General features: G+C 42.0%; 1 protein-coding gene across 2 annotated transcripts in view; it reads right to left on the bottom strand.

The window, feature by feature from the left end:
* Positions 1-284: 284 nt before the first annotated feature.
* Positions 285-12,873, bottom strand: part of ndufaf6 (NADH:ubiquinone oxidoreductase complex assembly factor 6) — a 31,831-nt gene continuing 19,242 nt past the window's right edge. For both annotated transcript variants that reach the window (XM_038710381.1, XM_038710382.1), the window contains exons 8-9: positions 10,832-10,888; positions 285-1,514 (exon numbers count right to left, since the gene is read on the bottom strand). In XM_038710381.1, coding sequence (XP_038566309.1) covers positions 1,386-1,514; positions 10,832-10,888 — 186 coding nt within the window. In that variant the 3' untranslated portion in view covers positions 285-1,385. The remainder of the gene's footprint in view (positions 1,515-10,831; positions 10,889-12,873) is intronic.

Raw genomic sequence — 12,873 nt, 5'->3', positions numbered from 1 at the left:
AAGAATCCAAGCAACAAAGAAATAACAAAAATCCCCTAATTAGGTCCCCTAATGTTAGGTTTGGTGAAACACAGGGAATCGTTTATGATGAAAGTTTTCAAATTTTCTAAGACTGAAGATTCAGATAAAATAAGGAAACCATAATAGAACCAAACACCAAATTAATCTTCATTGAGAAGGAAAACACTGTGAAGCCAATTCGGAAATGCCTTAAACCTGCATTCTTTCCTACGGCCAACAGAGGGCGACTGTTTTAGCAAAAAATAAGTCTGATTGCATTGGAGTCTATGAGAAAAGGACTTTTTTATTACCCCGATAGAAACTTTCCAAGTGTTCTTCAACACCGCATGATGTTCATTTAGTAAATTATGGTCCCATTTAGAGGAAAATAGAAATTAAAGCAGAACTTAAGAAGTCTTTCGGATGAGAGGCGTCTTCTAGTATCTTTAACCGAGTCTCTTCTGGTTCCAAAACGGTTGTCCACAAACCAATGGGTGTCGTCACAGGGGGCTTAGTGCACTTCTTCTGAAGTTTATGTGCAGTACTTGCAAGTACTTTTACAGGAGTATTTATTCACTGTGGTTATTGATACTTTACTAAATACTCCTTCCACAGCTGCATATATTTTAATGTGAAGGCAGCGTTAATAACAGGAAAAGACAATGGTATTGACATTAAAAACAAATTCTAACTTAAACTCAGTTGTTATCTCAAAAATAGACATGTGTAAATTGTGTACATGTAATGTGATGAAGACGTTCCTTGTCGGATGTAAGGTTTATCTTCCGTTTACAAGACAAGTAATCGTTCATGATTCCATCCATTAGGGCAGTGTTGAAGCAGGATGTTGGTCAGTAAACTGTGATGATGTCTCTGTAATAACTTTACTTTCACCTTCATTTTCTATTCCAAAGAAGTTTGTTAGACATGCTGTCCACATGTTTCCAGATCTGGGTAATTAACACATTATCATTATTACTTATGGACCCAAGTTGTAATAAACTGAGTATCCTTTAAGCTTGCATAAAACATCTGTTCAAAGTATTTGATTCGTACACTCAAATAAAATATTTAATACTTGGCAAGAGTCGTCTTCAGAGAACTCGTCTGACTCCAACCACTGCTCTGGTCCTTAAAACATTCAGGCATGGGAGCTTCATTGTTTGAGCCGTTGAAACAACAGAGGGTGTCTCTGGTGTGGTTTGTGGTGGTGTTTTTTTTTTTTTTACTAAGTAGGCGGACTCCAGTGGCAGCACAGTGATTCAAAACAAGTCTGGATTTCTAGATAGTCCTGCTACAGTCAGGCAGAATCCCCCAGAGAGATGAAGTCTCTGGGCTTCAGTCCTGCAGCCTGCAGAGGCAGGAGGAGGGGTGAAGGATGGACATCAGTAGGTCTTCTTCCAGGAGCGGAGGTACAGCTGCAAGGGGAGGAGGGGGTTTCTGTTCTGCAGACTGGGGTTGAAAACATCAAAATCTGCCCTCCTCACTCTCTGCAGGTAGTCCTCCAACACCACCTACAGCTCACAACACCACAGAAGAAGAGTTTAGTTTTTCAGGTAATTTTTTCTAATAAGATAATTAAACTTAACTGCCATTTCATTTAACATTATTACTTCAGCCTGGTTTTGTGCTCATGTTAGCTGACTCCTTGTTTTGTCCTAAGAAATCAGTAGCTAGAGATGCATCTGTCCCGCAGTCTCCATTTTCAGTCGACATCGTAGTAGTTGATAGCAGCCTAGGCTTGACAGTAATGATGGCCCGATTGCCCGGGGGCCGATGAAAAGTACTATCGGGACTAGTTGAACTAGCATCTCACTGTCCCAATCAGGCCAGTGCAAAAACAAATTGCATTATAAACTCAACATTCTGCAGCTGTTTTGCAGCTCTTGGCTAATCAAGAGTTGTGGCAATGTGACGAGTAGTTGCAGGGGGCGACTCCGCTGGCTGCAGAAAGAAGTGTGATTGTATAGATGTCTATGAGAAATGAGGCTACTTCTCAGCTGATTTATTCCCTCAGTAAAAACTTTCCTAATGAGTTTATAGTCTCAGTCGCTAGTTTCAAGTCGCTTCAACACAGTATGATGTTAATGACCATTGGAAAACAGACCAGAAAGCAGCGGATGCTTTAGGACGGGACTACCGATTGACAGCTCTCTGCTCCGGTGACCACAGATTTATAATTTTAACAGTAAACTTTTGACAGCCGACACCCTCTGGTTCCCAAGCCAAGTCCCCATGGACTTCTACTGCCTCCCCCTTTGCAAAAATCTGTTCAGCTGCATCCATCTCATCCATGCTTTTCGCCATTTTTCTGGCAACTGCTATTTTTACAGATGTAGCTAGATAGCTAGCAAGGGTTAGGGAAGGAGGGTGGCGTGGATGTATTAAGAGATGAGGATCAATATTCGGATCAATATTCACCTGTTTTTCTCGACAAAACGTGGTTTGGACACCAGCGTCGGGTGATACAGTCACTGTCAACTCGTGTAGTGTGTAAGCCCCTGTCACCGATCAGTCACGTAGTGTGAACGCCACAACCACTTCAAGACTCCCGTCACATGACGGCAAGTTGTGTAGTGTGAACAGGACGGCCATCAGCGGACGCTGAAAGTCCTGTAGTCTGCACGAGCCTTTAGGCGGTCGTGGTAGACTGGACAGATGGTTGCAATTCGCAACATCCCCGCCAGATGCCACTGCATCTTACACTCTGAACCTTTAATAGAAACATCTGTCCATGAGCAACACATCAGACCTATTTGAATGACTACACTAACTGTAGGTCTGGAACCAGGTTAGCTTTTTTCTTTGAGAACAGAAAAATCTCACTGAACTTAAATGACATGAAATGACAAATGAATCACATTTTTGATTTCGAAATTAGGATGAACTGACCCTTTAAAATGATCTGTTACCTACAAGATAATAAATAACTGTACATATGAAATGGTCTATTGTTTCCTCCGAAGCTTTGATATTTTGTCCCCACCTCTGATGGCAATGATTGCAAAGGTTTAAAGATTCATGTGTTAAAGTAAAAGAGCTCCAGTCTGGGTGTTTTATATCCCCCAGGCTTCACCGGCGCTGCTTTCACACGCCACTCATTCAAACGTGACATTCATCGGAATTACATTTTCTGCACAGCGAGAAGGCTCGACTGGCTGTGTCGGCTTTCTCACATGTACACACTGAGCTGGAAGAGCAACGCGCGCACACACAAATAACCTCCACAGATGTCCACTGCAGCGTGAGAATCATAATTCAACACTCAGAAGAGCAAAGTGTTTTTTTACTGTGTGCAGAGGAGAGCTACAGTGTTTCTCAGCTCTGTTGTATCTATAGAAAGTCAGTAAGTACAACATCATGTTGATGGACTTCAGGCTACAGCAGATAGAACATTTAAAGAGCTCTTCCCATCAACAAGGAACATTTACTGTAAACTGCAATCTGTGTTATCTTGCAAGTTCTGAATGTGTGTGCGGATAGACAGTCTGGATCATATTTTATTTATTTTAAAACAGTTAAAACACAAATAGTTATATTTGCTATATTTGATATACAAACATACATGCATATTTAGTGTTTTTATACAAAGATAAGCCTTGTGTTTTAAGAATTTGGACTTACTGTTAAAAAAAATGTTGCATTACATATTTTCTCACATTCAAGATGTCAGGACATAAAGAAGAGAGATCATTTTCCAGAACTTTTCCAGGACATTTTCAGTGATGATCTATGACAGATAAGGATCATGTCATCCACTAACATGTTCCTCTGATTTTAAAGATGTGCAGTCTGTGGCTATAACATACCTATGAAATTATCAAACACGCTGGCACATCAACTTCAGCATCTGAACCAAACATTAGTCAATATTTTTCAACCTTTTAAAAACAATGTGAGAAGAAAATGTTAATCTATAAAACTACCACACTTATCAGTCAGCAGTTACTAATATTTACCTTTGGAGCATAACATAATGGGGAGTAACACTGCCTCAACATAATGTTAAAATCATTTTCCAGGACAACACGGGAATTTCCATGACAGTTTGCAGTTGTTTTCCATGACTGGAAAATTGATGAACTGTTTTCCAGGACACGTGGGAACCCTGTAGTACTTTACTTTGTATTACTCTTTCCAACAGCATTTCATAAGTCAGTTCACTCAGAAGGCTTTTTGGTTCTTAATCCAAAATCTTCTGACATTACAAGGGACAAACTGATGTATTATTGATGAGGTTAATCTAATACTTAATGATAGATCAACTGCAATACAAAACATAAATTTAATTATGTATTTCCTGAAAAACAGCATTTATTGAGCCTTGAGATGTTATTTTAACAGCATCAAAGACATTGGGCCTAAATTAGCTCAATGGTAAGCTGATATTTAGAGAGGGAAATCAATGATAATTTCATGTACAGTAAATGTTTCCAGCTTCATGTTGAATTATGTTGCCATTTCAATATTAAAAAGGACAGGTTCACATTTTATTCCAGTTCTGTATTAAGCAGTTTTGTCACATTCGCTCCCTGACTTGGCACATCTCAGCTACTGCACCCTTGACTACTACTTCTGTCTGTATGATGAATCCAGTATGTGCTTCACGTCAAACGATACCATTGAACTTTATTTAGTGTTTCCCACATAGAGTTTACCTGGCCTGGCCACCCAGGTATATATGATGACCCATATATATTAGCTATTTGCAGAGAATCGCAGAGAAGATGTTATTTGGGGTTACCTTGCAAGACATGTTAACATTGAACACACCAGTACAGATGTCATTCGGTACCGCGTTGGTTTCGCTCGTTTCAATGGGCTACGAAATTAATAAGCCTCCTCCACATGCAGCGCACCGGCTGCTGTGAAAATGGACAAATCCAAAAGTGTTCTGTGTATGTTCGGCTGATGGATAAAAGCATGCCTTGGGAAAACTTTTGCATCCTGTGCTATAAGAGCACTAAATTCACATTCAAGTTCATGATCCCACTCCGGTGTCATATGTGTATTATTCGTGTTGAAGGTTGCTCTAGCTACAATCTGTAAAAACAAATTTAATAAAGAATTAATCTGAAAGTCAGCAGAAAAGACACATACAGGGAGAGAGAGACAGGAAGAGGTGAGGCTAGCAGGTATGTGTGTGTGACCAGAGGTGTAGGTGTGCCTGGGGAACAGTAAAACTGAATGGAAAAGCAAGGTGAGACGATTCATTACCTGCAGGTGGCACAAGCACAGCAATCAAATTATTTTGTTTGTAGGAGGCAGTGTATTTGGAGAATTGGCATGCCAATAAATGAACAGCTGTTAAATGTGAATAAGCGAGTTTTTGCGTATCTGTAAATGTGTTTTTCAAGTTACAAGCCAGTTACCCAAGGTGGTTCTTGTCTAATAATCCAGGGAAAAGATCCTTTTCCTGATTCCTTTATGCTAAAATAAAGCCGTTTTCTCTGAGATATTTTATGTGGCAGAAGGATGATCTGAGCCTGGGGGTAGGGAAAACTAGACGTAGACACGAATATACGTGCTATGATTATAAAAATGTTTTCTCCTTTAAGCAGAATGCCATCATTGCTTTTAATTAATGCCCTGAACATTCTCTCAGCACAGAATAATCAGATCAGTGTTATTCTGCGTATTTTCACTGTCAGTAGCATTAAACCCCTGCTGCAAAAAAACAAATCTGACATGCTTTAATTTTTAGTTAATATGCAAGACTACAAACAGTGTTAGACCTCTGTATGTGACCTTAACAAGACTCTCAACTCAAGACAGAAAAGCAATGACTCATCCACACTGAGGACAGTATGTTTTAGTTTCCATTTATCATCAAGAGGGACCATATAATATGCTGAACAAAATTCAAAATGCAGCACTTTTGTTTTTGCCCCCATTCATCATGAGCTGGACTCAAAGATCTAAGACTCTCTCTATGCACACAAAAGGCCTATTTCTCTCAAATATTGTTCACAAATCTGTCAATCTGTGTAAGTGAGCACTTCCCCATCCATCCACCTCACAGGTGTGGCATATCAAGATGCTGATCAGACAGCATGGGGATTGCACAGGTGTGCCTTAGGCTGGCCACAATAAAAGGCCACTCCAAAATGTGCAGTTTCATCACACAGCACAACACCACAGATGTCTCAAGTTTTGAGGGAGTGTGCAGTTGGCATGCTGACTGCAGGAATGTCCACCAGAGCTGTTGTTGTGAATTAAATGTTCATTTCTCCACCATAAGCCGTCTCCAAAGGCGTTTCAGAGAATTTGGCAGTACATCCAACCGGCCACACAACCGCAGACCACGTGTACCCACACCAGCCCAGGACCTCCACATCCAGCTTCTTCACCTCCAAGATCATCTGAGACCAGCCACCCGGACAGCTGCTGCAACAATCGGTTTGCATAACCAAAGAATTCCTGCACAAGCTGTCAGGAACCGTCTCAGGGAAGCTCATCTGCATGCTCGTCATCCTCATCGGGGTCTCCACCTGACTGCAACTTTGCACAGCCTTTGAAGAGGAGTGGACCAACATTCCACAGGCCCCAATCAACAACCTGATCAACTCTATGCGAAGGAGATGTGTTGTAGAGCGGTGCATTGGGATTGGTATCTCGCGGGACCCATCACGCGGCAGCGGGTAGTTTTAACTCTGCTGAGGGCGGGAGTGGGCGGCTAAAAAATATACTGCAGGTCCCGCAGTAGCGCTGATATGATGGAGTTGAAATGAAGATTAAAGTGAGTGTATGCGGCTGCTCCCAAGAACGTACTGCACGGGCCTGAGTCGAACCGGCGACCTCGGATGCGGGAGGTGACGCAGACAAGGAGGCACATGGCAAGGTGTCAGGGAGTTTACTCACTGCACAGCCTCGCTGGCTTCCGTCACACAGGCTTATACAATAAGATACCAAAGCAGGTCTGAAATTTGGAAAACTTCTCAGTTGTTACTGACAAAAATGAATGGAATGATTTCTGTCGATTATTCGGAACGTTTAGCATAGCCCAAACATTTGTCTCCTTTTTCTGTACTCTGCATCTCACAATGTTTGCGGGTGCGAGTGGGAGTGGATACACATGTTGTGGGAGCGGGCAGTAATTGTCACAAAATCAGCGGGAGCAGGATCAAGAACACAGTCCCACACAGGTCTCTAATATTTTGCACTGCGTGAGGCAAATGGTGGTCACTCCAGATACTGACTGGTTTCCGGACCCCCCAATACAGTGAAACTGCATATTTAGGGCCCGAGCACGACCGTGCGAGGTCCCTATTGAATCTGCTCGGATTATATATATATTTTTTTTTTTTTTTTTTTCTGCAAAGTAGGCCCAAATGACATGGCCTAAACATACTCGAAAACTCACCAAAATTTGCAAACATGTCAGAACCGGTGAAAAATTTCGTATTCTACAAGTTTCGCACATGGGCGTGGCAAAATGACTCGCTAGCGCCACCTTGAAAATTGGAAATGATTAGCCCCTCGTTCACGTTCAACCTACATGTACGAAATTTTCTGGGGACATGTATCGTATCAAGACGCACAAAAAAGCCTCAAGAACCCATAGCCTAAAGTCAACAGGAAGTCGGCCATTTTGAATTTTATGGCCATTTTTGGATGATTTACACACTTCGTACTTTAACGAACTCCTCCTAGGGATTTAGTCGGATCGACGTCAAATTTCTGCTGTGCCTTCTAAAGGCATTGACGATGAAAAGTTGTGCTATTTGCGAGTTTTCGTCAATGGGCGTGTCCGTGGCGTCGATGATTCGCAATGAAACAGGAAGTTGTTGTAACTTCAGTGTACATGCTCACATCTGGACCAAACTGTACATGTAGGATGAGAGTCCCGCCCTGAACACATGTACATGCCGACATTCACCCACAGTCATAGCGCCACCTGCTGGCAACAGAAAGTGACCTTTAACGAAGCAGCCCCCGCCGCACGTTTCACCTACGTGCACGAATTTTCTGTGGTACGTGTATCATGTCCAGACGCACAAAAAAGCCTCTTGGAGCCATAGCCTAAAATCAACAGGAAGTCGGCCATTTTGAATTTTACGTCAAATTTTGGATGATTTACACACTTCGTACTTTAACGAACTCCTCCTAGGGATTTAGTCCGACCGACCTCAAATTTGTGCTGTGCCTTCTAAAGGCATTGAAGATGAAAAGTTGTGCTATTTGCAAGTTTTCGTCAATGGGCGTGTCCGTGGCGTGGCGTCAAAGATCAGCTCTTCGCCATGACACGGAAGTTGTCGTAACTTCAGTGTACATGCTCACATCTGGACCAAACTGTACATGTAGGATGAGAGTCCCGCCCTGAACACATGTACATGCTGACATTCACAGACAGTCATAGCGCCACCTGCTGGCAACAGGAAGTGACTTTTAACGAAGCAGCCCCCGCCGCACGTTTTACCTACGTGCACAAATTTTCTGTGGTACGTGTATCTTGTCCAGACGCACAAAAAAGCCTCTTGGAGCGATGCCCTAAAATCAACAGGAAGTCGGCCATTTTGAATTTTACGTCAAATTTTGGATGATTTACACACTTCGTACTTTAACGAACTCCTCCTAGGGATTTAGTCCGGCCGACCTCAAATTTGTGCTGTGCCTTCTAAAGGCATTGAAGATGAAAAGTTGTGCTATTTGCAAGTTTTCGTCAATGGGCGTGTCCGTGACGTGGCGTCAAAGATCAGCTCTTCGCCATGACACGGAAGTTGTCGTAACTTCAGTGTACATGCTCACATCTGGACCAAACTGTACATGTAGGATGAGAGTCCCGCCCTGAACACATGTACATGCTCACATTCACAGACAGTCATAGCGCCACCTACTGGCAACAGGAAGTGACTTTTAACGAAGCAGCCCCCGCCGCACGTTTTACCTACGTGCACGAATTTTCTGTGGTACGTGTATCTTGTCCAGACGCACAAAAAAGCCTCTTGGAGCGATGCCCTAAAATCAACAGGAAGTCGGCCATTTTGAATTTTACGTCAAATTTTGGATGATTTACACACTTCGTACTTTAACGAACTCCTCCTAGGGATTTAGTCCGACCGACTTCAAATTTGTGCTGTGCCTTCTAAAGGCATTGAAGATGAAAAGTTGTGCTATTTGCGAGTTTTCGTCAATGGGTGTGTCCGTGGCGTGGCGTCAGAGATCAAGTCTTCGCCATGACACAGGAAGTTGTTGTAACTTCAGTGTACATGCTCACATCTGAACCAAACTTTACGTGCTTGATAACTCTCCCACCCCGCTATGGAGGACCGATCCTGACACAGTCAGAAATAAATACAGAAATAAATAAATGCTCAATAAATAAATAAGCATCCAATTAAATACACAAAAAAATAAAGTAAATAAATAAATGTAGGTAGTAATTAAATTATACAAGGAGACATAAATGTATATATTTTAATTAGTGCCTTTACTTATTCACCTTTGTTATAATTACCTTATTTGTTTATTCAACTTTATTTATTACTAATTTTTTTAATGTATTTATTTATGTGTGTGTTTTAATATTTTTGTCTGTTTTATTCTTCCTTTGTATTTATTTACCTTATTTATTTTCACCCATGGTATTTATTTCTGCCTGTCTTAAATTTTTGTATGCATTTCTGCCTCACTATGCAAATGAGGAGGGGCTGTGTCTCAAGGGGTCATCTTCTCTGCTACTGGTGGACCAGTCAGACAGGAGAGCTCCTACTCTGCCTGCAGACATCAACGATCTTGCCCCTCACACAGTCAGATGGCTTCCTTCAGTGCGCTGAGGTGTTTAACAACTCTGAAGACACTACCAGCCATGTCTTCCTTCTCTTTTCACGTAGACGCTCCGACAGACAGTGCTTTCAGTTTGCTGCATGCATGGACACAGAACTGCGGTACAGCACACAGTAACGATGAAATGTGTGCTGTTATCACATTCTTCCTCTGTATGTACACATAAACAACAAGGCAGGGAAATATAAAAGGAATTTATTTTATTGTTTGGGTACATTATTGTTCAGTGTACATGCTCACATCTGAACCAAACTTTGCGTGCTTGATAACTCTCTGACCCCCAGACATCTACACGTCAATACCGATTTATATTCATAGCGGCAAGTGCTATGTAGCTCCACATAGGGGACACAGGAAGTGACATATAGCACCTTCATGCGGCGACATAACCGCGTAGGAAATTCACAGCCGCACCGGCAGAGCTCCAGAATGTGCAACTCGGCCGGCTCACACGCGGACGCGCTTACAAGTGCGAGGGCCCGCCCAACGCTGCTTGCAGCTTTAATTTCTAGTGGCCTTTTATTGTGGCCAGCCTAAGGCACACCTGTGCAATCCCCATGCTGTCTGATCTGCATCTTGATATGCCACACCTGGGAAGTGGAAGGATTATCTCGGCAAAGTGCTCACTAACACAGATTTGTGAATAATATTTGAGAGAAATAGTTGTGTACATAGAGAAAGTCTTAGATCTTTGAGTTCAGCTCATGATGAATGGGGGCAAAAAAAAAAGTGCTGCGTTTATAATTATGTTCAGTATATTATATATACACACACACACACACACACACCAATGAAACTCAGCACAGGTCAGCCTCAGGAGCATCTGATTTGAGTTTGGTGATGTGGATCTGGGATACTTTTACACTTTAAGCCACAACTATAAATCTATAAATAAGAGTTAGAGCCCTGACTTTCATAAATGGATGTTTGAGAAATCCTTTTAACTTGAGTGTTAAGTTAATTTACCTATTAGAAATGATAAGGATAATGTGTTTGGTTGAAACACAAGCCTGAAGAGCTCTCTGTGTTTTCTGTTAAGACTTACCGTCTGGAGGAAGGCGGGAGTTGCAGCTGCTGGGACGTTGCGGCCAAATGATCGTGCCTGAAAAGAAGGTGGGGGAGAGAGTATGTTAAAGACTAGAAATGACCCTACAGTTTCATGTTGTTTATCTAGAGATCTGTCATCTACGCAAAAACAGTAAAATCTCTTCTTTGTCCCGTGTCGGTCTGCAAACACCACACCTGTTGATCGTAGCCCACATGTGTTGAGCGGTGAGACACTCCGGTTACTCTGCTTTTAGCTGGTTCGGTCCTCTCCTGCTCTCTCACAAATACGATTTACACATCGTTCTGGTATTATTGTTAGACAACAGAGTGAGTCAAACATCTGATCGCAGCATGTAAATGCACGTCCAGTGTGGAAAGATCACAGTGGAAATATTCCTGATTATTTAACTTGTAAACCCCTTTACTTTCCTCTAGCACCACCATCAGACATTTCCACTTGCTCAACACAAAAAAACTGGGTCCTCTAGGGACTATGAATCTGTGGATCTCAAAGAATGAATATTCTGCTTTACTTTGGCACCACCATCACACCAAATTATCCAACTTCAATGGAAAATCAATATTAAAATCAATATAAACATGTTAAAATCCACAGCACTGTGCTCTAGTTCGTCTGGTTTCATAGACAAATGTAATTTGTTCCAAGAAATAGTCAAGCTAAGCTAAACCTGTACGGTAACTGCTGCTCTGCGGCACAAAGACGTCAATTTAGTTGCTATTTTAGGATCAAGACATCCTCTGACAAAATTGAAATGATCGGTTATATTGGCATTTCAAATTTGTGACAACAGAAAAAGTTAGCGGAGACAGAAATCTGTCTTAACTTTACTGCCACACAGTTCCCGACAGTTGTCCACACAGAAGAGCATCACAGGAAGCTCAGTTTGGAGGCCAAAACGGAGAGCAAACGGTGCTAATTCTTCAGATGAAGCCGGCTTTGTGTGGACGTAGTCTCAGTCTTTAGGTCCTTTGTGTACCATTGCATTTATAGTTGGTACTTGAAGATCACCAACTTGCAAGTGACGTTACCGTCACTGAGAGCGAATTAACAGTTGCACCATTTGTTTGCAAGTGCGTTTGACTGTCGAGTGCATCCGTTTATCAATTCACTTCCCTAGATTGTTCACCTTTACCCTGGCAACAGAAACACATCAATACTTGCTGTTCATTTAATCTTTATTATTACTATATATGTTTAGAAAGGTTTTTGGAAGAATTTCCACCTTTAAAAAGGATTAAAGTGAAGACAGACAGACCTCTTTCTTGGGCTTATTTAATTTTCCGGTTTGTTCTGTCTGAACAGATGCATCTCAGAAAATTTTTGTGCATTTATATCTTTAATTCAAAAAAATGAAACTCTCATATTTTAGATTCCTTACACAAAGTGAAATTTCAGGCCTTTTATTTTTTATCTTTAATCTACCTGGGCTAAGGAGAAACAAAACAGGCCCAAAGTTCTCTTTTTAGTTAAGTAAATTTTGCATTTCATTTGAAAATCCAGGTCTCAGAGTCTGGAGGACGAGTGGAGAGGCTCCGAATCCAAGTTGCTTGAGGTCCAGTGTGAAGTTTCCACAGTCAGTGATGATGTCAGTGCCATGTCCTCTGTTGGTGTTGGTCCAATGTGTTTTCTAAAGTCCAGAGTCAATGCAGGAGATTTTAGGGCACCTCATGCTTCAAACTGCTGACAAGCTTCACAGAGATGCTGAGTTTCTTTTCCAGCAGGATACAACACCTGCCCACAGGTTTGCTGACCATGGTGTTACTGTGCTTGGTTGGGCAGCCAGCTCGCGCTCAAGTTCCATTATTTTGAACTTTGACCATGCCGTGCCCGCAAGGTTGCCGAGCACTGTGCTGTGCTTGCGCTTTGCTCGACGCAGCAACAAACCGCCGTAGCAGTCTATCTTAAAAGGCCCATTAAGTGAGGGATTCCCCACTAGGTAAACACAAACATTACTGCAGTCGAGTAGCACCAGGGACCTGGCGGTTTTTAACGACAGAGATGGGGGAGCGGATGCTATA

The sequence above is a fragment of the Micropterus salmoides genome, unplaced genomic scaffold (genome assembly GCF_014851395.1).
Source record: "Micropterus salmoides isolate LMB-PRFRI ecotype aquatic unplaced genomic scaffold, ASM1485139v1 Ms_hic_scaffold_11, whole genome shotgun sequence".
NCBI lineage: Eukaryota > Metazoa > Chordata > Actinopteri > Centrarchiformes > Centrarchidae > Micropterus > Micropterus salmoides.
Note: the sequence above shows the minus strand (reverse complement) of the source record. Positions and strands in the feature narration are given on the sequence as shown.